General features: G+C 41.8%; 1 protein-coding gene across 3 annotated transcripts in view; it reads left to right on the plus strand.

Moving 5' to 3' along the window:
* The window catches only part of Lrrk2 (leucine-rich repeat kinase 2), a 156,671-nt gene that overhangs the window by 45,948 nt on the left and 84,717 nt on the right, over window positions 1-26,006 (plus strand). For all 3 annotated transcript variants that reach the window (XM_087556714.1, XM_087556716.1, NM_001191789.2), the window contains 12 exon segments: window positions 524-663; window positions 2,829-2,957; window positions 3,035-3,205; window positions 8,358-8,616; window positions 10,924-11,112; window positions 13,488-13,606; window positions 16,632-16,701; window positions 17,287-17,504; window positions 18,972-19,222; window positions 19,505-19,653; window positions 22,329-22,422; window positions 24,684-24,870. In XM_087556714.1, the coding sequence (XP_087412840.1) occupies window positions 524-663; window positions 2,829-2,957; window positions 3,035-3,205; window positions 8,358-8,616; window positions 10,924-11,112; window positions 13,488-13,606; window positions 16,632-16,701; window positions 17,287-17,504; window positions 18,972-19,222; window positions 19,505-19,653; window positions 22,329-22,422; window positions 24,684-24,870 (1,976 nt within the window).

A 26,006-nucleotide genomic window follows, 5' to 3' on the forward strand; every position in this document is an offset into this window, starting at 1 on the left:
AGTCTGGTAGAGTCTTCCTACCAGAATAACAAGTCATTGCAATGAACATTTGCAAGAGGTGTGGACAAAAGGGTAGAGTGTGGGACACACTATGACATGCTATACTTTCCTTCCACAATGAGATTTGTTTGTTGTTGTTGTTGTTCATTGGTGGAGAGGTTGCAAGGGTAGAAACCTGGAGACAGGATATGATGCAGGAGCCATGGAGGGGCGCTGCTTACTGGATTGCCTCCCCTGGCTTGCTCAGCTTACTTTCTTATAGAACCCAGAACCACCAGCCCAGGAAAGGCACCACCCACAAAATGCCCTCCCACCCTTGATCCTAAATTGAGAAAATGCCTTATAGCTGGAGCTCATGGAGGCATTTCCTCAAGGGAGGCTCCTTTCTCTGAGATAACGCCCACTTGCATCAAGTTGCCACAAAACCAGCCAGTACACTTATTAACTGGATTTTTTAAAAATTTTTTTCCTTCAGTTTTGAGGTTAAAAGAATTATCACTGTTACTTTTCTCTTGTGTTTTAGAAATTCAGTGTCTGGGCTTACACCTTATGGGATGCCTGATGACAAAGAAGAATTTCTGCATAGGGACAGGGCACCTCCTGGCAAAAATTCTGGCTTCCACCTTGCAGCGATTTAAAGATGTTGCTGAAGTACAGACTACAGTGAGTACTCTCTAGAGAACTGGGAGCTTACACAATCTCCCACTTCTACTCTCGCAACACTCACCATACGTCAACAAGATAGTTTAGTTAATTAAAATCATTTATCATTCTGTAGTGTTTTAATTATAGAAGGTGTAGAAAATTGCACTGACTGTAAAGATCCAGTGTTCATTATTAGATCTGAAAAAATAATCATGTTTTTTTCAGATTTGTTTGCCTTCTCTCCTCATAAAAACGCTGAAGGCATTCCAGTAGCTGATTTTTTTTGGTTTGTGCTTAGATTTTTGGGCAAATACAAGTTATTATTCTAAAGATGGCTGTCCTCTGTGGCTTCTCTTGAACTGCTTTTGCCTGTAGCTATTTTGCTTCTTGATGTTTTCTTCCCAGGATAAAGATTTGAAATAAATTTGACCAAGCTTTATTTAAAGTAGACATGTAATAATTGTCTTTGTGAGGACTGTGAAACGATGTAAGGTTGATTCAGCAGGGAATAAGAAAAGCTGTTATTTGGTGTGTAGATACCCAGAGTCCTGGCTGTTCTGGAAGCCAAGGAGGGAAAATTACTTCAGCCCAGGAGTTTGAGACTTGTAAAGTCGTGAGACTGGTAACCCCTACAGGAATACAATGCTTCATATCTTCTGCAAGCGTTAGCCAAATGAATAGCCCAAAACTTCTGTATGGGGTTTGGATTTTTGATAATCAGGTTTATATCTTCGATGGACCGCATGCAATTTTTTTCTTAACTGACAAAATAGACCGTACGAATAAAAACCAATAAATGATCCAGTTAATTGGTTAATCAATAACTAACCAATAAAGATATCTAGGCTGTAACCATTACATAGAGGTTTTCAGCAAATCACATATGCAGGTAAAGTGTTTTCTTTATTGTAGAGTACAGAAGACCCTGCCTTCTTAGCTCAGAGCAGGAATGCATTTTAAAATCAGTGTTTCGGAAAGTGCTTTACTCTAAACAGATGAAAGCCATAGCAGGATTGATTTTTTTTGTTTGTTTTTTGTTTTTTTCGGAGCTGAGGACCGAACCCAGGGCCTTTTGCTTGCTAGGCAAGCGATCTACCATTGAGCTAAATCCCCAACCCCAGCAGGATTGATTTAAAGCCATTTAAGGGAAGGAAATAACTGTGTGGTCTGGGGCTCCAGTTACTATGGATTAATTCATTGCATGTGAATTTTCAAGTCTCCATAGCAGAGGCTATAAAAGCCAAACTGGGAAGTTCACTAAGCTCTGGCCAGTGCAGAGCTGTAAACAGTTCCTTCAAAGGTGCAGTCCCAGCTCGACTGTCACACTTGCACATCTAGAACCTCTTGTGAGGCTTTACGTGACACCTCCTCAGAACCTCACAAACTAAATGCACTTTTGCTCAAGTGTCTGTGTTTGTACAACTCAGCATCCAAAGAGAGCAAAATCATCTTGATGCACAGACAGACTGCTCTGATGTTACTGTAGAGGGTACACTGATCTCTTTTGAGTTTACTCATGATCTTCAATGCTAACAGCATGGTGAGGACCCTTCCTCGAAGGACTGCATAGGCTGAGAGGCCCTGGTCAACCTTGGCCAGCTTGAGACCCCTTTTAAGAAGCAATATTGCTGTTTGTATGAAACCGGACACAAGGACTTGTCCTTTATTTTGCCTTTAGGGCTTCAGACAGTTGCGCTGAACAGCAGTGAGATCAGGAGGACTTGCTTGCCTCTCAGGTACAAGTGTATGCAAGAGCTAGTCCAAAAAGGCGGGAGAAGTGCCTGAGTCCATGACTGCTTCGCCCTCCTGAAGTCAAGACCGGACTCTTTGGATCCAGATGCCACCAGCTGTTCTAATCCCAAGCAACATCTAGCTTCCCTCTGGCAGCTCTGGTTTCCCAAAGGAAACTTTAATGGGCAAATTTGAGAGGATTAAGTATTTGAGGATGGCTTGCCAGCTAGTCTCTGTTCTCCTTGTCCTTAATGTATTCCTCAGTAACAAAAGAGGGAGACATTTATGATTTATTTCAAGGTTTATAGCCATCGAGTTCAAGTCTAGGTCTCTCTGTTTAGTTAAAAGAGCAAGCAGGGTCTTAAATATCATGCATGAACTGTTGTGTATCATTGAGTTATTTTGTCCGTGATTCATCATATCACTTACATTACTTTTGCTTACACTTTCAGGGATTACAGACGGTCTTGTCAATGCTTGACCTGTCCGTATCTTTCTCCAAGCTGCTAGTGCACTATTCATTTGATGTGGTGATGTTTCATCAGATGTCTTCCGGTGTCCTGGAACAAAAGGATGAGCAGGTAGGGTGTTGCTGCCTGTGGGCCAAACCCTATCCCTCCCTCCAGCTGCTTCTCAGCCTCATTCCTTCTCTTTCTAGTTTCTCAACTTATGCTGCAAATGCTTTGCAAAAGTGGCTGTGGATGATGAGCTGAAAAGCAAGATGCTAGAGAGAGCCTGCGATCAGAACAACAGCATCATGGTCGAATGTTTGCTCCTCTTGGGAGCCGATGCCAATCAAGCGAAGGGGGCAACTTCTTTAATCTATCAGGTAAATATTCCCGTCCTCACTTTGGGTTGTCTCCGTTATTACTCTTCTCCCTCCTCTCTGACATTGTTCCCTCATTAAAAGAAAAGATTTACTGAGAGAGAATATATCGTACAATCTGTGTGTTTAAAGTATGTAGTTCAGTCGTGAAAGACTGAGACAGGAGGATCACCAGTGAGTTTGAAGCCAGCTAGGCAATACAAGGACACAGCAAGAGCCCATCTCTGAAGGGAAGTTATAAGGATATGGGCTTGTGTTTGTGTAGTTGTACTGCTATTGCCGGAGACAATGCTAGAACATGTTCATCACTGCACAGTTAAGTCTCAGAAGCAGCAGCCAGTCCCCAATCCTCCCCTCCCTCCGGATGTCTGTGTGATCCTCTCTTTGGTACCAAGTAACTACTTGCTTATTTTGTCTTTATGCATTCGTCTATTTGAAATGTTTAAAATCACGATCTCATGGTTATGTGTCTGTGACTGGCAAATTTCCCATTACTTTCTGTGCTGTGCAAGCCTCCAGCCAGCACCATTCTATTCCCAGCTCTACCACATCAACTTTGTATTCTAGGTGTGCGTGACATGATGTATTATTTTCTGTCTTTGTCTGACTTATTCCCCTCATTTGTTAGTCTGGACTTTCATTCATCTTGTGATTCAGTAATAAGGTTATGGCAAATGAGATTGAGTAACCTATTTTGTAAATAAGTCATCATTATCTACTCACGTAGTAGTGGGTCCCTAGATGGACTACATACCTTTATTAGAGTGAATATTGCTGAACATGGGGTTGTAAATGCTTTTCAACATTTCATTTCCTTTGGACATTTATTTAGTAATGAGTTTACTGAATTATATGGTAGTTCTGTTAGGTTTTAGGGTTGTCTGTTTACTTGTTGATTTGTGAAAGTATCTTACTGACTGGCCTAGAACTTATTGTGAAGACCAGGGTGGACTCAAAATCACAGAGATCTGCCCACCTCTACCTCCTGGTCCTGGCGTAAAAACACTCGCCACCACAACACCTGGATCCTACTTTTAGGTTTTATTTGTTGACACTTCTATATGGTTTTCCACGAGGGCTAAATTAATGTACATTCCCACAAGCGGTCTCTAAGTGTTTCCTTCTTTTCCACACCCTTGAGAGCAGTTTTTGCTTTTGCCTTTTTGATAATCATTCTTACCAGCTAAGGTGACCTCTCATTGTGGTTCTGATTGAACTATTCTACTGATCACTCATGGTGAACCCTTTTTCTTGTCTCTCCTAGGCAGGTTAACGTGGCCTCTAGGGAAATGTCAAAGCTAACTGGATACTGTGGGTGTTTCCGGTCTAATGCTTCATTTGCTTGTTTATCTCTTGTCGGGGTGTGAGATACTCTAAATATGTCTCTTGTTTTGCATCTTCCCAGACCTTACTCTCCAATTGTCCTCCACACAACCCAAGTCTATTGTTGGAACCCATCTCTCTCCATGGTTTCACTTTCTTTGCTGTTGTGTTAACTTTTCATGGGCAGATGGAACAAATATCTATTCACTCCAGATGAGTCATTAATGATAGATCAAAGTACAATGCCATCAAAGTCTAACTTGGCGGCCAGCTAATGAGTTTAGTAGACTTCTTTACCAAGGATGTTTGGAGGGCTACTTAGAGGACTGAGGATGGTTCCCAAATGACTCAATCTACACAATCCTACCCCATCACGGATGACAACATGTGGAAGCTTATCACTGAGCATGAGCACCCACCCCCTCAGTAAACCTTCTACTCCCTACCTATCCTAGTATCTCCCAAGATCACTTGCAGCTGGGGATAGGGCAGGAGGGAGTAGTGGTTATAATCCCAGTTGAAGGTCCTGTGTCTGCCTTCAATAGTCTTTTACTCCATAACTATTACCAAGAAACTATTCTTGGCCTCAGGATGACAACAAGGTGAGCATGTCATGACCAGAGGGAAAAGGCCATATCTATGAACTTTTTGTAGAAACCACCTTCGTTTCAGAGTTGGGTATGTCTCTCAGCTCTTTGCAGCTGTGCTCAGAAGGTCTGGATTCTAAATACCCTAGTCTTTTCATTTACATAAAGAGTTAAATGAACTATTTTACCAAAATAATGAGGTGTGGGACCTAGTAGATTAAAGAGCATCAAAACAAAAGTCTACCTTCCTGCTGAATTGGGGTGTCAGTGGATTGCAAGGTTATAGGGTACTCAGGTTATCATTTGATCAGAGGCTGCTCTTTGAATATATCACACACACACACACACACACACACTCTCTCTCTCTCTCTCTCTCTCGCGCTCTCTCTCTCTCTCTCTCTCTCTCTCTCTCTCTCATGGTAGGCACTGTCTACTTGTAGAACCATCTGGAGTTGGAATTGTTGAACTCTGGAAGAAATGAGAAGGGGGGAAGGGGGGCTGAGAGCACCAGAGGAGCTAAGGGCAGAACAATTGTATCGGAGACAGAAATGTCTGGATGACACAAGTTTTTATTGTGTCTTCTCTATGAAAGATATATTTTTAATTGGGCTTTTGTTGATTTGTTTAATCACAAGGAAGGCATTGGGGAGTGAAGACAGTTTTCACAGCATTTTCATGAATGTCCTTAAGATTGGTCACAATTAATGATTAAATATCTTTGGAGACCCCAGAAATATATATTGGTAGAGATTAATGGACCTGTTTTCTACTGTGGGTCACGACACATTTGATTTTGCAATCTATCTTTGTTTGTGGTCAGATAGGAAATGAACCACTCTTTAAGTTACTGTCTTAGGTATTTTCTTCCCCACACTCCAGGGCCAATAGTCACAGATTAGACCAACAAGAAGAGTGGTTTTGTGTATTGTCCTGTATGTAGGTCTTTCTCAAAGTACATTCATGGGTTAGTGCTGGTTGTATACAGTCCTATCCTTGAGTGTAAACAAGTAGCTAGGCAGGGTAAGGGAATCTGAAAGAGAGACAGTTTGGTTGGCTAGTTCATAAGAAGTAAATGCTTTAAATAGCTGTAGCATATAAGAGGTTGCATGGTAAGACACTGAAAAGGAAGGTTTTCTAGGGCATTGTTGATGTCAAAAGGCAGAAGTAGGCTTGTCTATAGCAATATCTGGTACAACAAAATGATTTCACCTTGGAAATAGTGAGCAAGCTCTCCTGCATAGATCCAGTGTAAGAACAGGGCACACTTGAAGAGCTGTAGACCAGGGTAGGTGATGTTTGTACAGCATCCTGATCAACACCATGACTTATTGAGCCCTTGGCTGCAGGGGCAAGGAGCTCCTATGGTGAAAATATAAGAACCCTTGCCTGGAGGGGTGGGTGGCCCCTTAGGGAAAGGCTTCCGGGGCAATGAAGCCTCTAGGAAAGTTTAACAAGCAGTGATTGGATCAGAGAAACATCCTATAAAACAATGCTTCTTAATGACACCTTTTTATCTAAGTCACAGGACCAAACAGTAGGTTTGGGGGGTTGGGGTGGAAGAGGGGACTTGAGAAAAAGGCAATGCTGAAAATTGTCTGCCAGGCGAGATTTGCTATTGTCTTGACAACAAAAATGCTTCAGTAGTTTCAGACTAAGTGGGATGTCTAAGGGAAGGGAGGTCCTGCACCATGAAGAATTGGCTTCGGATGTGACCTGTGCTATGTGGCTGTGATCTGGTGCCTGGTTGTGGGTAGTGTGGGTACAGGTGGCATGACTATGAGATCTGTGGAGGGAAAGATCACAGGGGCTGGGCAGGACTTGTCGTTCCTTACAGTAACTTGAAGAGTCTGGGTTCGAATTGGCATTCATTTGTTCTTAGCCACCCCCATACTGATTTTCCTTTTCTTCTCGGCCTTCCTTCTTGGTCAACGAAAGCACATAACTGGTCATCTTCTTCCTTCAAACTCCAATAAAAATATTTCTTAAATCCTTTCCTATACATCCAAACCTGAGACAAAAATCAAGATTTATCCCCGTAGGTCCATGAGAGTTTAATGTATGTTTCCATTATATTTTAGGTTTTAAATTTAAATTCTAAAATATTTTATATCATGCACTGTAATAGAAATGTATGGTGTTCATCTTTGCATTGTCAAGAATGTTGAATTCATAGTATTGTTTTGTGACTCTTACTCAGGAGTCTAAAACAAGCATTTGTCAACATGGAGCATCTCCATCTAAGTCTACCCTCTAAACCAATGAACTTACTGGAGTTATTTATAGGAGCATGAATAACTCAAAGACAGCTGCGTTATGGGAAAGCCCACCCCAGCAATGGGTGACGACCCATGACAGCTGTATCCCTGGAACTCCCAGCCCAACACAAAGGAAGGTCCAGTAGAGAGTCTTTGCATCCCAGATGTTGTCCACTATCGGGGACAGCCTTGGGGAGGGGCCTTGTACAACGTGTAACTTTCTGGCTTCTGAGATCTCCAGGTCTTCTGAGACTGGGCAGTTTTTTGGGTCCCATGAGCCTCCTTTCTTCCTTGAGGTTGATAGGAAAAGGTTTTTGTGGACCTGTTTAGAAGTAGTTCCCTGAGGGCAATTCCACTCTTTATCGTCAGGATACCAGCAGTCCAGTGCAATAGTAAACATCAAACATGAGTTAGTTTCGGTCTTACAAAAACAGCAAGGTTGTGCAAAAACAATTGGCACAAGTCAGTGGAAGTGGCCTGAATATCCCGAGAAGTTCTTTGGAGTGATTCTACGAAGTGAAGACCAAGGAAGACCAACGAAGTTTGCTTGGAGTTGCAATGCAAGAGCACCCTCTCACTGTTTGCGGAATTCTGTTTATATCCTTTCTAAACATCGCTCAGCCTCTCAAGTCTTTGTTTTCAGCAAAACATCACATACCCTCTCACAAGACAGCTTGCAGGAAAACATCACATGACACAACAGAGTTGTTAAAGAAACCAGAAATGTCCACTTGAAAGGGTGATGAGGCCTCTTCAAACCATTGATGGGGCAGCTGCAAGACAATTAGATTTATGCTAGTCTTCTATCTGCGGCAATAACTTCATTTTATTTCCCTGCCTATTGTAAGAATAAGTTTTACCATATTTCATATCATTTCAACCTAAATTTGAGGTATAAAGATTGACCCTAGCAAGATCCATTTTTTTTTTCTGTTTAGCCAAAGAGATTCAAGTTCTGTGTCCACTTCCTCTTCTTTTTTGTAAAACTAGGTATGTGAGAAAGAGAGCAGCCCTAAATTGGTGGAACTATTGCTTAACAGTGGGTGCCGTGAACAAGATGTACGGAAAGCCCTGACAGTAAGCATCCAAAAGGGCGACAACCAGGTCATCAGCTTACTCCTGAGGAGACTTGCCCTGGACCTGGCCAACAACAGCATTTGCCTTGGAGGATTTTGCATAGGAAAACTTGATCCTTCTTGGCTAGGCCCTTTATTTCCAGATAAGTCATCTAATTTGAGGAAACAAACAAGTAAGTACCAATAAGAATGTCTGTGTAACTCCTACTTTAAGTATAGTCAATAGCATTGTTTTGAACCTAGGACTTAGTGCATGGTACGCAAACGCCATTCCACTGGTCCACTGTACAGGAACTAAGTCATCATGGTAGATAAGTGTATTTGTTCTTTTCACAACCTTTTTGGTAGATTAGAAGCATGGTGAAGCCAAAGTTAGTTTTGTCCACTGTTGGAATCTTAGTATCTATGCTACTGTTTTGCATATAATATATAATCACTGGATATTTCTAAATTAGCAAGGATGAGTTGGTAGTAAATTATACAGAAAGCACATGTTATATAGAAAGCACTTCACATATCAGCAGTAATTAAAGTTGTTCTTCCTGAGGACATTCTGCACTATCTTCTGATGTTTTCAATTCGTGTACTTTTGAACTTTTAAAATCTAATATACACAGTTTTGTTTGTATAGGGAAAGATACTCTGTTTACTTATGATGCGTTCTTAGACATCCAGGGTACAGATTTTTATGCATCAGGATATTCATTGAAACTATTAATAAATATTTTTAAAAGATTAGGGGGAAGAGAGAAATACAAAAAAGAGAATAACCCCAACCAACCAACCAAACAAACAAACAAAAGCATGGGATACTCATCCGGTGACTCCTTGGCAGTCACGTAGGAGAAGCATGCAGCAAATTTAAAGGTGGATGGAAATGAACCAGAGAGGTTCAGACAGGGGAACTGTGAGGCCAGCCTGGGCAATAATGTATGAACCTGTTCAAGGAGGGATTACAAATTTCACATTGTAATGGTGTTTTGATTGCTGAAAATTCCATTGGATTGTGTTCATCACATTTATGTGAAAATAGAACACTGTATTGGAAAATAGTTCTGCCAATGACGCCCCTCCTCTTCCCCCTTTCCCCTCCCTCCTCTCCTTCCTCCTCTTCTTCGATCTTCTCTTTTCCTCCCCACACCCCCATCTGTATACCAGCTTTTCTTCAGTGTGTGTCTATGTAGTCCAGGCTGCCGTGAAACTCTCTAAGAAGAGCAGGTTGAACTTGAAGGCCAGCCCACCGCTGCCTTCTGAGCCCTGGGATTATAGATATGAGCCACCTTGCCCATCCTTGTCCTCTGATTTCTGACAAAACGGCTTGGTGGCCCTGGATGGAGACTTAGTGTCCCCTCAGTTTCATGTGACGATCTTACAGTGACAAGATCTTGACGTCATCTTTAAAACGTTGACGTCATTTGGCTGGAAGATAAAATCACGATGCCAATTGGTGGTTTGTCTGAAGGAAAATTTTGGGCTCGCAGCATTGGAACGTTTCTCCGGGTTTATTTGACCAACTCACATATTGTGCTTTATGTGAGCCACGAAAAAATATTTGAAGATATCTTCTACGGTTTCTGTAGATCGATGGCGACTGCCAGCACATTTCTTCTTGGTATAAAATAAATATAAAATGTAATGAAAAATTGAGAAGAGCATTCATTGTCTTAGGGTTGAAATTCACCCTAAGGCGCTTGAAGGGGAAAGGTTTTATTTTCATTAAAGCCTCTCAGAGGCAAGCTAATTCAGAGGCCATGGAGATGGCTGCTAACTGGCTTACTCCTCCTGCCTCGTTCAGCCTGCTTTTATGTAGCACCTAGGATCATCAGCCCAGGGAGGGTACAACCCAGTTGGCTGGGCCCTTCCATATCAATCACGAATTAAGAAAATGCCCTACAGGCTTTTCCACAGTCCAGTCTCATTGAGGCAGTTTTACAATTGAGGCTCCCTTCCTTCAGGACGACTCTAACTTGTGTCAGGTTGGCATAAAATTAGCCAGCACAGGTGTTAAAATTCTATCTCCTGAGCCGCTGAACACATTTTATTTATTACATTTTTTTAGCATTGTTGTATTTTAGTAAGATTTCACAAGCATGACGTTATTTAATTTTCTATAATCCTGTCCTGAACATATCATCTGTTTACTCTGGGTGAACTGATTTGTCCTTACAGAGCTTAACCGGCTTGCAAGGTGCATCACACATGTCTGCCTGGCTTTACAGTCCCAACTCTTCCCCGAATTAAGTTAGGTTCATGACTGAAAATGGCCACTATACCCAAGGCTCTTACAGCTGCAGCACGAATACTAAGATTGGATTGAAACCGAGAAAATCGTATGGCAAATATGCACTAGCATTGTACACAGTAAAGTGATTCTGCAAGGAGACATTTTAATAGCGCGAGATGTGTATAGGGAGCTTGTGAAAGGTACGTTTATGCTGGGTAATTACTGATTTCTAAGCTACGGGTTGATTTCTTTTAAGACGCGGGGTCTGTCCTAGCGAGGAAAGTGCTCCGGTATCAGATGAGAAACACTCTTCAAGAAGGCGTGGCCTCAGGCAGTGAGGGCAACTTCTCTGAGGATGCGCTGGCGAAATTTGGCGAATGGACCTTCATTCCCGACTCTTCTATGGACAGTGTGTTTGGCCAGAGTGACGATCTGGATAGCGAAGGTATCTATTTTAAACAAAGGTTCGCTGTGGCTCACATCTACACACTGGCATTGAACTCTGAGAGCTCGCACTAAAATCCTGCTCCAACTCATTGGGGAAACGGGCTTGGGAGTGTCCATGCTTAGGGCGAGATAACTCTCACACTGGAGATGCTGTCCGTGCCCTGCCACCAGTAGGTTTTTGTGGCTCTGTCACTTTCTTAACATTTATAAGTTAACCGTGCCAGCCTTTCAGGGTTACAGGTAGGAAATCAAGAAATTCTAAGTAAAGGGTCTGGACCACACTTGGAAAGTTAGTTCTTAACTTTATTATGGTTTTTAAAAAAAGTGTTACTATTTTAAGAACTCACTCGGCATAACTTTTGAAACGGATAAAGCAAGAAATAGGATGGTAGACGTTACCATTTAACACTATTCCCTTTGTTTGAAATTGTTAAGAGATTTGTTAGATCTTACTCTCTTTTTGTTGTAAGTGTATAGATTGACAGGCTTCATCATGACATTTTAACACATCTGTATCTCTGTGCTTTGCCCATGCTCCGTCTGGGCCACTGACTTGCATAGGATGTACAGAGCACAATGCACACACAGCGGTCAGAGGAGCATCTGCATGATTCAGTTCAGTCCTCTCATTTGCGGTCCCTGGGGTTTGAACTCAGGTCGTCAGGCTTGGTAGCAGGTATTTTCACTCAGCCATTTTCTCAACTCCTTTATTTAAAAATTTAATTAAAAATGTGTACCATAGAATGAGTTAAACTTAAATATTGAACCAGTGGGCTTATATCAAGATTTATATTATACCTTGTGACATTAGTATTGGTCTGTTGAATTTATCAAGCACCTAGAAGTAATTCTTTTTTCCCCTAAGCTAAAAAGTAGTAGGATTGAAAATCTTATATTTTTTTCACAGTTCTTCAATATTTATCTTTGAAAATTATGACTCTATTTTCAGCTTTGTTTTTGAAAACTCATAATCTCTGGCATCTTCAGCTCTTACTCTTAAAAGAATTATTGCTGATCATGAGTTCAATGATACATGTGCTTGCCTATGCTAATCATAGTTCTCGGTCAATGATAAGAGTTTGCCTAGAGTACATGAATTATGATGTCTTGAGATCAGCCCCCAGTACTGCCAAAAACCAAAAATAAATGATTTAAAAAATGAATGCCATTTAAGCCCCAAGTATGAAATCCAAGTGAATTATATTCGAGATCATTGAATGTCCAGTAGTCTAAGGTCTATTTTTAATATTTAAAACCAACCTTAAAAAATCTATGAGAGGGTATAGAGAAATGGAAAAACCATTGGCCATACTTTTTTGCTTTTTTCCTTTGTCCTCTGTACTATGTTTACGGTAAAATGTGTGACTGTCGGGTTTCTTGGCTTATTCCTTCTGAACCCTGAACAACTGTGAGACACAGACCTGCTAGCCACTAGTCAGCACTCAAGGCTGACTCTACCACAGGGGTTCCATTGACAATCCAAAGAAAGAAAACACTCATTGGGTTTTAACTGAAACACCAACATCGTTCAGCATTTTTATTTTCACATTCAAAGGGAAGTATGGTGTTCCTTGTGTGGATGCTTGTGTGTATATTGTATGCAGAAGTGTATTTCCATGGAGTATCAGGTATACATAAGGCTCATTGCCTTACTTCTTGGAAGCAGGGTATCTATCTCACTGAGCTGGGAACTTAGCTTTTCCACTAGGCTGGAAGCCAATAAGTCCCATCAAATCCTTTTGTGTCTGCCCCCTTTCCCTTAGTGCTAGGGTTACACTGTGCCCCTCAGTGCTGGGTTACACTGTGCCCCTCAGTGCTGGGTTACACTGTGCCCCTCAGTGCTGGGTTACACTGTGCCCCTCAGTGCTGGGGTTACACTGTGCCCTTCAGTGCTGGGGTTACACTGTGCCCCTCAGTGCTGGGTTACACTGTGCCCCTCAGTGCTGGGGTTACACTGTGCCCCTCAGTACTGGGTTACACTGTGCCCTTCAGTGCTGGGGTTACACTGTGCCTTTCAGTGCTGGGGTTACACTGTGCCCCTTCAGTGCTGGGTTACACTGTGCCCCTTCAGTGCTGGGGTCACACTGTGCCCCTCAGTGCTGGGTTACACTGTGCCCTTCAGTGCTGGGGTTACACTGTGCCCCTCAGTGCTGGGTTACACTGTGCCCTTCAGTGCTGGGGTTACACATGTGCTCAGGACCACATGACTTATGGCTATCAGTTTCCAAACTCTGGTCCTCATGTCTGTGTGATAAGCACTCTTTACCGCCGAGCCCATGCAGCTTCTATTAATGGAAATATTTAGACTTCTGTGGCTGACTGATGACGCTCAGATCTTTCTCACGTTGCTGTTACTCTTCAACTTCAAAACAGGCAGCGAGAGCTCCTTTCTGGTGAAGAAGAAGTCCAACTCAGTTAGTGTAGGAGAAGTTTACAGGGACCTAGCTCTGCAGCGCTGCTCACCAAATGCTCAGAGGCACTCCAGTTCCTTGGTAAGTTGTGCGGTGTCTACGTTAAGTGTTTGGTCCTGACAGTCCCTTGATGGCTGAACTCCTGAAAAGCTAGGCGTGATTGGCAGGGAGTTACCTGATACACAAATGAGTACACATGAAAATGTATTAATTTATAACTTAGATACACACACACAGACACACACATACACAAGTACACACACATGCATATAACACTCATACACACACACATACACACATATACACACACATACACACAGACACACATACACATATTCACACATACACAGTACACACACACAGTACACACACACACACGCACACACACACACACACACACACACACACATGTACACTTGTATTTTTTTCATGGAAAGACACATTTCCACACAGGGCTCCATACTGAGAGTTACACTCCTTTTAGGTTTACTTTGAAGGGTTAATGCTGACTTGTGCTTGAAGCTTGATCACAATGCGGTGCTGACGATTTCTGTTCCAATAGAAGCCCTTCATTTGTATCTATTTATTATATGTGTTTAAGGCTTATAATATGAAATGATTATTGCAATAAAGTAAATTAGCACGTCTACCTCACGTAATTTACTGTCCTGCTGGCACAGACAAAAGCACCATAGATTCCCTTTATCTGACACAGTCTTTCGTCTGTAATCTCCTTAGGAATTTTTAAATGTCCGGTGTTTTCAGATTCAATCTTTCTGACCTCTGGCTGTGAGGATTTTATTTTGGTTTTTGAAGATGGTGCTGCACGCTGTGCACTTTCAAGGCTCCTCCTCCTGAGCGTGCAGCAGCCGTGCTGTACAACAGAGATGCCTTCCTGCCTTCCTCTGGTTCCTCAAACTTTGTACCGTTGGCTCAGCTTGCATTTCTTTGCCAGCCTTCCTATCTCCCCATGTTCTACTCTTTATTTAATTCACTTATTTATTTTCTTTTTTGACAGTTGTATATATAAATATAATGAACTTTTAGCCATTTTCACTCCCTATATCCATCTCTCAACTTTCTCTCTCTCCTGCTAAAACTCTTCTCCCTAACAACCTCCCTCCTACTTTCATGTCTCATGTGTGTGTGTGTGTGTTTGTATGTATGTATGTGTATGTGTATGTATATGTGTGTGTGTCATGTGTGTCTCTGTGTGTATTTGTATGTGTGTGTATGTGTATGTATGTATGCGTATGTGTATGTGTATGTGTGTCATGTGTGTCTGTGTGTGTCTGTGTGTGTCATGTGTGTGTATTTGTATGTGTGTGTATGTGTGTGTCTGTGTCTATGTGTGTATGTATGTGTATGTGTATGTGTGTATGTGTAAGTGTATGTGTATGTATGTGTGTGTCTTGTGCGTCTGTGTGTGTCTATATGTGTGTGTCATGTGTGTCTGTGTGTGTCTCTCTGTGTGTCTGTGTGTGTCTCTGTATGTGTTTGTGTGTGTGTCATGTGTGTGTCTGTGTGTGTCTTGTGTGTCTGTATGTGTGTGTCATGTGTGTCTGTGTGTGTCTCTCTGTGTGTCTGTATGTGTCTCTGTATGTGTCTGTGTGTGTGTCATGTGTGTGTCTGTGTCTATGTGCATGTGTGTATGTATGTGTGTGAATGTGTGTATGTATGTGTGTGTTTGTGTGTGTATATATGTGCGTATGTGTGTATGTGTGTGTGTGTGTATATATGTGTGTGTATGTGTGTATGTATGTGGATGTGTGTGGATGTGTGTGTGTGTGTGTGTGTGTGTGTGTTTGTGTGTGAGTTTAATTAGGACAGCTTGCAGTAGCCTTGGTTGGATCATGGTCACCCATCAGTGGCAGCATCACTGAAGGAGGTTACACCCATTCCTCCAGTCACCATTAATTATCATTAGTCCCCCAGGGAGGGGTGGAGCCTCATGAGCCCTTCCATGACGAAATGTTGGCAGGCTCAGTTTTATGCATGACTTATGTGGTCAACCACAGCACAGTGTTCAGAAGTGCAATGGCTGCATCCGACCAAGAAGGAGTCTCTTAGAAACCAACTTCCCCACCCTCCAGCTCCTTTGTTCTTTCTGCCCTCTCTTTCAAGATGCTCCCTGAGCCTTGGAGAGGGTGGATGTAGTTGCCCCATCTAGGGCAGGGCATGCCATCGTCTCATATTCCTTTGTTAAGTCTCTGACTAGTCACCACTTGCTGCAAAAAGCTTCTGAGATGTTCAGCGGGGGGGACCCATTGGACACTCCTGCTGACCACAGTCCTTGGGAATCACAGCAAGGTGGAAGGAGACAGCTGTCCTCTGACCTAACACACGTGCCCAGGCATGTCAACCTCACCCAACATCTATCACTCAAAATTAATAAATAGAAAAAGAAGATTGTCTGAAGAAAGCTGAGCTGTATAGGTCTAAACATGTTTACTTTTCATTTCCGTAAGCTCAGCCTATTGAGACCCCCACCCCACCCCTGCTAAGTGTCTCATATGTATGTATCTTATTGTGCCTGGTAAAGAATGTGACATTTGAAAATAGAATTAAACAAAAGACAAGTTATTTTTGCTTACCTTAGTTTGAATTCATATGAAGATGAGTAGAGAGAGTGATTGTAGCCAAACAAGAATAAATTAGGTCCCAGGATTTGTATATGACAGTTGTAATTACAGATTAGGTAGTTACAGACTTACTTTAGTCGGTTGATGGAATTGATTGTGTAAAATTTCTGCCTCAACTTGTGCCTTTCCATTTCTTCATACTTAAAACTTAAAAACACGACGGTCTGCTGACGCTTCTGAAGTCACAGCTGTCAGAAGGCCAAGTCTGGAGGGTACTGAGTTCTAGGCCAATCTGATCCTTCTATAAGTACATGATACCAAGGGGCAAGGGTCAATACACAGGATAGTTGGGCAGTAATATGAAGTTTTATTTTCATTTTTGAGCTCTCTGCTCTTGCCTGTTTTTCTGCAATAATTTCATTTCTTAGTTGCTTCTACTTAGAAACGGTCTCCTCTCAAAATAAAAAAAAAAGGTGACATAACAAATGATAGAAATTTTATTTAAGTCATTATTGATTTAATAGGGTCCTGTTTTTGATCACGAAGATCTACTGAGACGAAAAAGAAAAATACTGTCCTCAGATGAGTCTCTCAGTAAGTACGAGGAAATGAGTTTAGTTACATAGATATTTGGGGCGGAATCTATTGTTTTGTTTAATTCGTTTTGATTACTTAATTTTTTAAAAAAATTTGCTGCCTATTTGAACTTAACACAGCTTTCATATGTATTCGCTTAATGATCAAAGAGGCTACTAAAATCTACTTTTTAGGACTGTTATCAGACTCACGTTTTCATGAGTTTTCTGAAATCCAAATTATGTTTTCCCCAGCCCCATTCTTCCTTTTCATCCATAGTTCTTGTTTTCACTCCACCCATGTTAAATACTCTTATGCACTCTGCATTCTAACCACTAGAGGGCACGCTCCACAGTTTGGTGCACTCTGCATTCTAACCACTAGAGGGCACGCTCCACAGTTTGGTGCACTCTGCATTCTAACCACTAGAGGGCACGCTCCACGGTTTGCTGCTCTCTGCATTCTAACCACTAGAGGGTATGCTCTACTGTTTGGTGCTCTTGTAGAGCCTGCCTCCTGAGGTAAAGAGGGCTCAGTCCATTTTCACAGGCTAATTCAACTGTGCGTTTACATTTTTGCCTTTTGTTGTTTGGGAAAAACAAGGATCCTCAAGGCTGCAGTCCCATACGAGACAATCAGATAGCTCTTCTTCTCTGGCTTCTGAGAGAGAACACATCACGTCTTTAGACCTTTCTGCCAACGAACTGAAAGATATTGATGCTCTGGGCCAGAAGTGTTGCCTCAGTAGCCACCTGGAGCATCTCACCAAGCTGGAACTTCACCAGAATTCACTCACGAGCTTCCCACAACAGCTGTGTGAGGTAAAGTCTGTTTGCCTTGTAACTTCCAAGACCCTGCGGGGCACCACATGACCCTACCCATTTGCTTGGCTAAGCACATCTGTATAAACACATTTGTAAGAACGCCCGAGTACCGGGAATGTGTCCGTGTCACCTTAAGGGCAGACATTAAAGGCTTCCTCTTGGAGTGGTTCTTCCTAGAGCTAGCTCAGATTTGAACTCTCCTCTCCTTTCCCCATGACGCCTGTAATCTCCCTTGCAAAGAGCGTTTGCTCTGTTTGGATTGAACAGTACAGGAAGCATCGTGTAGGGGAAGGGATAAGGGATCATTTCGAGAAATCTTTAGGAGTTTTACAAGGAATAAAGCATTACAGACTCCTGGTGACCCCACTGACCTGAGAGCACGCAGTCCTGCAAACGAACTTACCAACCCATAGCCATCTGGAGTCCAACTCCTATGGTAGATATTTGTTTTATAAAGTGTATTTTGACATATATCCTATTTCTGGCATTCATCACCACAGTATGCATATGCACATGCATTACGCTTGGTTTAGGGCCTTGGGAGAGTACAGAATTTAAGATTATAACATTGCTTTGGCTTTGTTTGTAAAAGCTGATCTTATAGGAAATCCAAGGCAAGGAAAGTTGGCTGTGACATGATTCTCTTAAAGCACAGTTCCCAAACCTGCGGGTGGTGACCCCTTTAGGGGGACATATGACCCTTTCACAGGGGCCGCATGTCAGCTATCCTGCATATCAGATGTTTACATTATAATCCATAACAGTAGCAAAATTACAGGTATGAAGTAGCAGTGAAAACGTGGGTCACTGAGGTCACCTCGACGTGAGCAGTGTTCAAGGGCCTCAGCTTCAGGAAGGTTTGCACAAACGGACTGAATACACAACAGGATAGCAGCCCTTGGTGTTAAGTGATCTCAGGGTGCCTTTGCTAACTCTGGCTGGGAGCAGCAGACAAAGTTACATTCTCAGAATGGCAGACATTTTTTTTATAACAGTGTACCCCTACAGTTACGTCTGTCTTTCAGAGCTGGGGCAACCATTACCCCGTTACTTTGGGTTTCACACAGCCTTTCCGAAATTCTTACACACTTGAATATGAGTTACCCCACAGGACAGCCTGCTTCTGGTAGGCTTAACCGTGCATGGTGGATAGCATTGCAGTAGCCCTGACTCCGTCTTGCAATTCGCAGAAGCAATTTCTATAAGTAAGCTGAACTGAGGTCTCAAAATTATATTTCTAAGCCTGCCTTTGACAGTCTCTTATGGAATTTCCCCTGTTTTAACTCACACTATAGCAGGAATTGTTGACCTACTAAGTGTGCTGACATTCCAACAAGCTTTGTATTTTCAATTAAAAAAAAAATTCCAGATGGTTCCAGTTAACCAATGTTAGGGAAGCCAGAACCGGGCTGGACTTATCTCTCAAATGCTCAGTATGGGATATTTAACTTTCTTTCTTCCCAGACTCTGAAGTGCTTGACACATCTGGATTTGCACAGTAACAAATTCGCCACCTTTCCCTCCTTCATGTTGAAAATGCCAAGTGTTATCCACCTAGACGCCTCTCGAAATGACATCGGACCAACAGTAGTTTTAGACCCTGTGGTGAAGTGTCCAAGCCTCAAACAGTTTAACCTGTCCTACAACCAGCTCTCTTCCATCCCAGAGAACCTGGACCAAGTGGTGGAGAAACTGGAGCAGCTCCTACTGGAAGGGTAAGAACGGACCCACTAAGGCAGCAAGGAAAATCACATTGCACTGAACTTAGCAGGAGTGAGAAACGATGGTGCTATTTCTGTAACAATGAGTTTGAAGTAAGCATGGCCAAGGGTGAATGCGGTTGATAATTAAGGCCATTTTGTCAGTTGGAATCCTCACAATTAATTTTAAGAGGCTTACATATGCTTTGAGCTGTCCTTAGAGCTTAGATTAATTTAATACCTTTACATTCTACTAGCATTCACATTTTAACCCTCGGTTTTGCGTTTCCCAACTAGAAACAAAATATCCGGGATTTGTTCTCCCTTGAGCCTGAAGGAACTGAAGATTTTAAACCTTAGTAAAAACCACATTCCATCCCTACCTGAAGACTTTCTCGAGGCTTGCCCGAAAGTGGAGAGCTTCAGTGCCCGCATGAATTTTCTCGGTAAGTGTCCGATTTCACCATCACCTTCAAGGCCTTCAAGGGACACAGATAGGTGTTTTAGGAGGGGAGTTACAGGGGATGTTTCAGGTAAAGTATCCCAAAGTTCTGCAAACCAACTTGGCAGATTGAGGATGAAAGTGAGCCGTCAAGCCAGGGAAAGGTTTTGGAGAAAAGAATGTAGACACGTATTTAATGAGAGGGGATCAGGGGAGCTTGATCCCACTTATAAGACATACTGGGAAAGGTAAAACTGTGGGTCCAGTCCAAAGAGTTACAGTTAGCATGGTCTAGGGGAGAGAAGAGGAAGACACAGTGATGATGCACAGATGTCCTGTTTGTCAAACCACAGACGAAACTGACTGCAGACACTGCTGTGTCAATATTGGCCCCTTGTCACAGCTGAACTGATGCTGACTTGGTAGCAGGAGAAAGCTGTGTGGGGAGGCAGGGGTGGGGGGTGAGGGGAAGAGAGGAATTCGGTCCTCTTTGCCCACATTTTCTACACAACGAAAACTGTTTAAAATTGTATTTTCATTGGAGCTGGAGAGATGGCTCAGTGGTTAAGAGCACTGACTGCTCTTCCAGAAGTCCTGAGCTTAATTCCCAGCAACCACATGGGGGTTCACAACCATCTGTAATGGGATCCGACAGTGGACTCACATTTTAAAATGTTTTCAAAATTGTCTGTGGTTTTAAAAAAAAAATCTCAGCCTACTGCTGCTATCATAGGAAAAGAAACTATGGTCTCACAGCATGCAAATGATCATCACACTTGTTCATTTTCATCTCTTGAACTAAAGAGTTCCCGTGGCTGCCTACATGCACGTGCAAACATTGCTAATGCTGTTAAAGAACAGATTTTTAAAGTAAATTATTTAATTAAGATATAATTGAATTATTTATTCTTCCCCCTTTCTCCTCCCTCCAACCCCTCCCGTAAGCTCGCGTCTCTGCATTTACATATATGCAAATAAACATGTAAATGCAACCTGCTGAGTCTATTCAGTGTTGCTTGTATGTCCATGTTTCTAGGATTGACTTCTTGGTGTAGGATAGCCACCTAGGAAGGACTAATCTTCCTCTTTCAAGAGTTTTCTGCCTGTATATCTTCATAGGCAGGTAGGACCCCATGAGAGTTCTGTTCTCTATGTTGGGACGTCAACTGGTTTTGAAATTGTCCAGGTCCCGTTCAGGTAGCTGTGCTGTTGACCTGTCATGGGTATAGCTTCTCTGTCATATCTTGAAGACACAATCCTGCATCAGATGTCCTGGACCTCTGGCTCTAACAGTCTTTCTGTTCCTGCTTCTGAGACATTCTCAAGCATAAGAGTTCGATTACAGGTGTATCAGTGGGGACTTGCTAGCCCCCACAGTCAATGTTTACCTGCATTTTAACTACTGTGGCTTTCTTTGCAAGACGAATCTTCTTTAATGAGGGGTGGGGACACACTTATCTGTGGGTATAAGGAGACATACTTAGAGTGCAGTTAGAAATTATACTGGTTTAGGAAAATGGCAGTCACACGTTCTCCTCCAAGATCCATGACTCCACTATTCATACATGACTATCTAGGCTTCTAAGACCAGGATTGATTTTCTTCTGTTGATCAGGCCTTAGATCCAATTAGAGAGTTTGGAATTCCCACCAAGATATGGGTACACAGTTAGGTAGACCCTGACATTTGCTTATTGTTGTTCTTAGGCCTCACTGCTAGGTAGGACTACTGACCCCTCCCTTGGATGACTGCATTTCACCTTCTGCTGCTACTACGGAAGCTAGTTCTCAAGGAGCCCATTTGGTGTCAAATCCAGCTAGAGTCCTCCAAGTCATGTGTCCAAAGAACTTTGTGTCTTCAGCAGCAAGATGGCAACAGGAGTAGCCTGTGTTGGTTTAGGAGTCTCTTAGTCTACCCTGACCAATAACTCAAAAGGAGGTTTCCTGAACTTAGACAGCCTACAGCTCTTGGAGAAGTTGCTATCATTCTAAGTAGCATTACTCCATTCATTTGCTCTTCTCTCTCTCTCTCTCTCTCTCTCTCTCTCTCTCTCTCTCTCTCTCTCTCAATATTGTCCAACGTAGTAGATAAAGGCCTAATTTCATTCTTCTACTTGTATTTATCCTGTTTTTCAGCATCATTTATTGAAGATGTTCTTTTCGCCAGTGTGCCTTTCTAGTATTTTCATCAAATATTAAATGTCACTGGTGATGTTCACACACGCTTGGGTTTTCTGTTTTGTTCCATTGAGCTGCATGTCTGTTTTCGCACAAGCACAGTGCAATTTTAGTTACTATGGCTCTGTCATACATTTTATCTAGAATGGTAACCCTTGGGGTTTCTTTGGCTCTCTGGAGTCTTATATGGTTCCATATAAATGTAAGGATTTTTTCCATTTCTGTGAAGGATGTTGCCAGGATCTTGGTTGGGATTGCATTGAATCTGTAATGTTTTTGGTAGAATCGTCATTGTTACAACGTTAATTCTACCAATCTATGAGCACCAGAGGACTCATTACTTAGTGGCCACACTGTTATCTTATAAAGTAAAATTGTTTTATTATGTGAGTATGAAAATGTTAGCCACACAAGTGACACATGACTGGAAACTGTCTGTACAGGTTTATCAGAAATCTAGTGAAGATGAGTGATACGTCTATTATCTTTTTTATTTCTTCAGCTGCAATGCCTGCCTTACCGTCTTCCATAACTAGCTTAAAATTGTCTCAAAACTCTTTCACGTGCATTCCAGAAGCGATCTTCAGTCTTCCACAGTGAGTCCATTGTTACTTTACTTCACACAGAATGAGTTGCGGCATAACTTTTAGGAGCAATGGTTTGATGTGATCATATATTATTCATTTATAAACCCACTTCACATTAACAAAAAAACCCTCAGTACTCAATTCTTTTTTGGTATATGAGAGTTTGATTCTTTAGTAGATAAAAGGTACATCTCTAAACCTTTGTAGTAACTTCTCATGCTTTTGTATATGAATAATCTGACTGGTAATTGCATTCTATAGCCAAATAAGGCTGGATGTTCACCAGATGATTGTTAATTTCTTTTGGGTTTTAGCTGATCACAGGTATCCATTTGTTGCCTGAACATTGGTAACTGAAGTTGTATTTGTTTCAGTAACATTTTCTATGAAGATTAGGAATGAATATATACATATATTCACACACACACACACACACACACACACACACACACACACAAATCTGCATAGTGATGTGGCTGGGGTTAAGGGACCTCCTAATTTCTTCAAAGACCCAAACAACAAGCATTAATTCAGTTTTAAGTGTATTGTCATTTTAAGAACATTTTAAGAACAGCTTTATTCATGCATTATAAAAAAATCACAGTTTGTATGTACTTATATTCATATTATAGGTAAATAGCAACCACCACCTAGTCACAGAGAATGTTAGACAGACTCATTGGTGCAAATCTAACTGCAAAACCCCACTCCCTGTTCTAATTGTTCCCCACGGGCCTTCTCCTTAATCTTCCTAATCATTTTGTAGGACAATTTCTGTTTATCATTTCCTTTTTATAATCTTACTAGGGAAACAAAACATCTCCCCAAAAGTCATACTTCATCTGTGTTGATAGGCTTAACTTGAGACTTTCAATTCTTACATAGTAGCTCCTATTAGACATGTTTTAAATATATTCCCCCCAAATCATTAAGATCATTTATTGGGAAACGGCTGACATAAAGATGATCTCTTATGCCCACCTTCTTCCCATCACCCAGCTCTTGATTTCATCAACACTATTGTTGGGCACACATCTCCATACTTTATGTTCATGTTTTAAATTTTCTCTTGTTTTGCAAGTACACACATAGTTATTCAGCTAGAGATAACTAGATTGCACACAAAGAGATACTGCTCTGCGAAATCCTAGTGACTCAAGTCCATTGCAGGTTAGAGTAATGAATGTAATATCTAAGACAGCCAAATTCCTTTCCTAGTTTTTACTTACTTTTCTATGGCAACTAGAACAATATATAGTATATTTATTTTTAGAAGAACACAAATGTTGCTTTGTAGACCCAAACTCTTCCTTGTTAGATAGATGGTGTTGCTATGTGAGTTTAGAATTCATTCATTAAGCTTCCAATACACTGAGAGGAAGCATAATGTACACAGAAATAATGAGGTCTGAAAAGTTGAGAAACTGCCACGTGAGCAGGGTTCACGGCTTATTCATGCTGGGTCCCATGCTTACCGAGACTAGCTAGTGAAATGGTGTGCTCACCTCTCTAGGGACTACTTCTAGAACAGACCCTGGAAATGAATGAAAGCTATCCATGGAGGAGGGGTTAGTGGAAACTGCACAATTTATAGAGGAAGCAGAGTCTCAATGACAATTTGTGTATTTGTTAGTTATAATTTCTCATTCCCCACGAGCATTTGAAAAGCACTGATCATTTCTTTATTTTTGAGAGAGATAGTATTTTTATGGTCCAAAAATTTTTTTTCTTTCTTTGAAAATAAAACACACACACACACACACACACACACACACACACACATACACACACATGTATATACACACATATATATGTGTATATATACACATACATATATATACATGCATATATATACATGCATATATATATACATGCATATATATATTTATGAATACCAAGTGAGCAGGTGAACCTCTTATATATGCACATCATGTACCATTCAAGGGCTAATATATCACTTCAAGCAGTTTTTTCTTCTTGGTGAAAACATCCCTGATCCTCTCTTATAATGAAGGAAATACACGATACATGGTCATCATCATTGTCATCCCAAGGGAATATGACCAGTTTTGTTTCTGATAATCGCCATTCACTTCTGCCTTTTCTTCTAAGTACTTTATGAGTATGCAATCTCAAATTCACGCCTCTGTGCAACCGACGCAGTTTTAAGTTAATTTCTTAGCCTCAGTCTTGTAAAATTCCTCGCGCTATCATTTTGCTTTCTTTGAAATCTCCTACTCTGCTTTCAATGGGACATCATGTCGTTCCAGCTTGCGGTCCTTGGATATGAGTCACAACAACATTGAACACCTGCCGGGACCTGCACATTGGAAGTCTCTGAACTTAAGGGAACTCATTTTTAGCAAGAATCAGATCAGCACCTTAGACTTGAGCGAAAACCCACACATATGGTCGAGAGTAGAGAAGCTGCATCTCTCTCATAATAAACTGAAAGAGGTGAGAGGCCGTCTTTGTAAGTTACCAGATTTCAGTTTGTGCTATCACAATTATTTTTAAATCTGTTGATATTTCTTACTTCGTAAGACATGATTTTACTCTGAGGTAAGTGGGTATAGTCAAACAACAAGCTTGTTTCCAACAAGCAAACCCCAAGAAATGTTACACATCAGGGTGTGTCTTGGGGTTTTATTGCTGTGAAGAGAAATTGTGACCAAGGCAACTGTTATGAAAGTGAACATTTAACTGGGGCTGGCTCAGTTTTATAGGTCTGGCCTATCATCATTGGAAGAAAGATGGCAGGACCCAGGCAGACATGATGCTGGAGGAGCCTAGAGTTCTACATCTTGATCCAAAGGCAGCCAGGAGAAGACTGTCTTTCATAGTCAGCCAGGAGCCAGGAGGAGGCTCTCTCTTCCTCACTGGGCAGAGCCTGAGCACAGGAGTCCTCAAGCCTGCCTACACAGTGACACACCTCCTCCAACAAGGCCACACTTCCTCCAACAAGGCCACACCTCCTCTAACAAGACCACACCTCCTCCAACAAGGCCACACCTCCTCCAACAAGGCCACACCCCTCCAACAAGGCCACACTTCCTCCAACAAGGCCACACCTCCTAATGGTGCCACTCCCTATGGCCAAGCATTCAAACATATGAATCGACTGGGGACTAAACCTATACAAACTGCCACAGTGTATATATCTAGTTTTGAATGTATAACGCTGTAAAAGAATCACTGTTTGCCACCTCTGACCATTCACAGAGCCTGACGTACTCCAAGTCTCTCATCTTCACTGGATGACACCTGGCCTCTTTCCTACATGCCTAGATCTCCCCATTCTTCCTCTGGATGACCCCTCACCTAAATGAATCATCCTCCTTTTATTTACACATATAAGAAAAATATTTTCTCGTCAAGTTCAAACCGTCGTCTATGTAATAGGCTTCTAAAGGTCTGATAGTTCAATGTTTCTGAATGTCTTCTATTATAAGTATACTATAGTCAGCTTAAAACCCTTTTGGTCCTGGAATGATAGCACTTACTTAGCAAACGCAAGGTCCCGTGCATCCTACTGAAGAAAACTATTTAATTAAGACAGAAAACAAAACCACTTTGGTTCGGCTGGAACATAA

This window comes from Rattus norvegicus, chromosome 7, assembly GCF_021556685.1.
Source record: "Rattus norvegicus strain SHRSP/BbbUtx chromosome 7, alternate assembly SHRSP_T2T, whole genome shotgun sequence".
Lineage (NCBI taxonomy): Eukaryota > Metazoa > Chordata > Mammalia > Rodentia > Muridae > Rattus > Rattus norvegicus.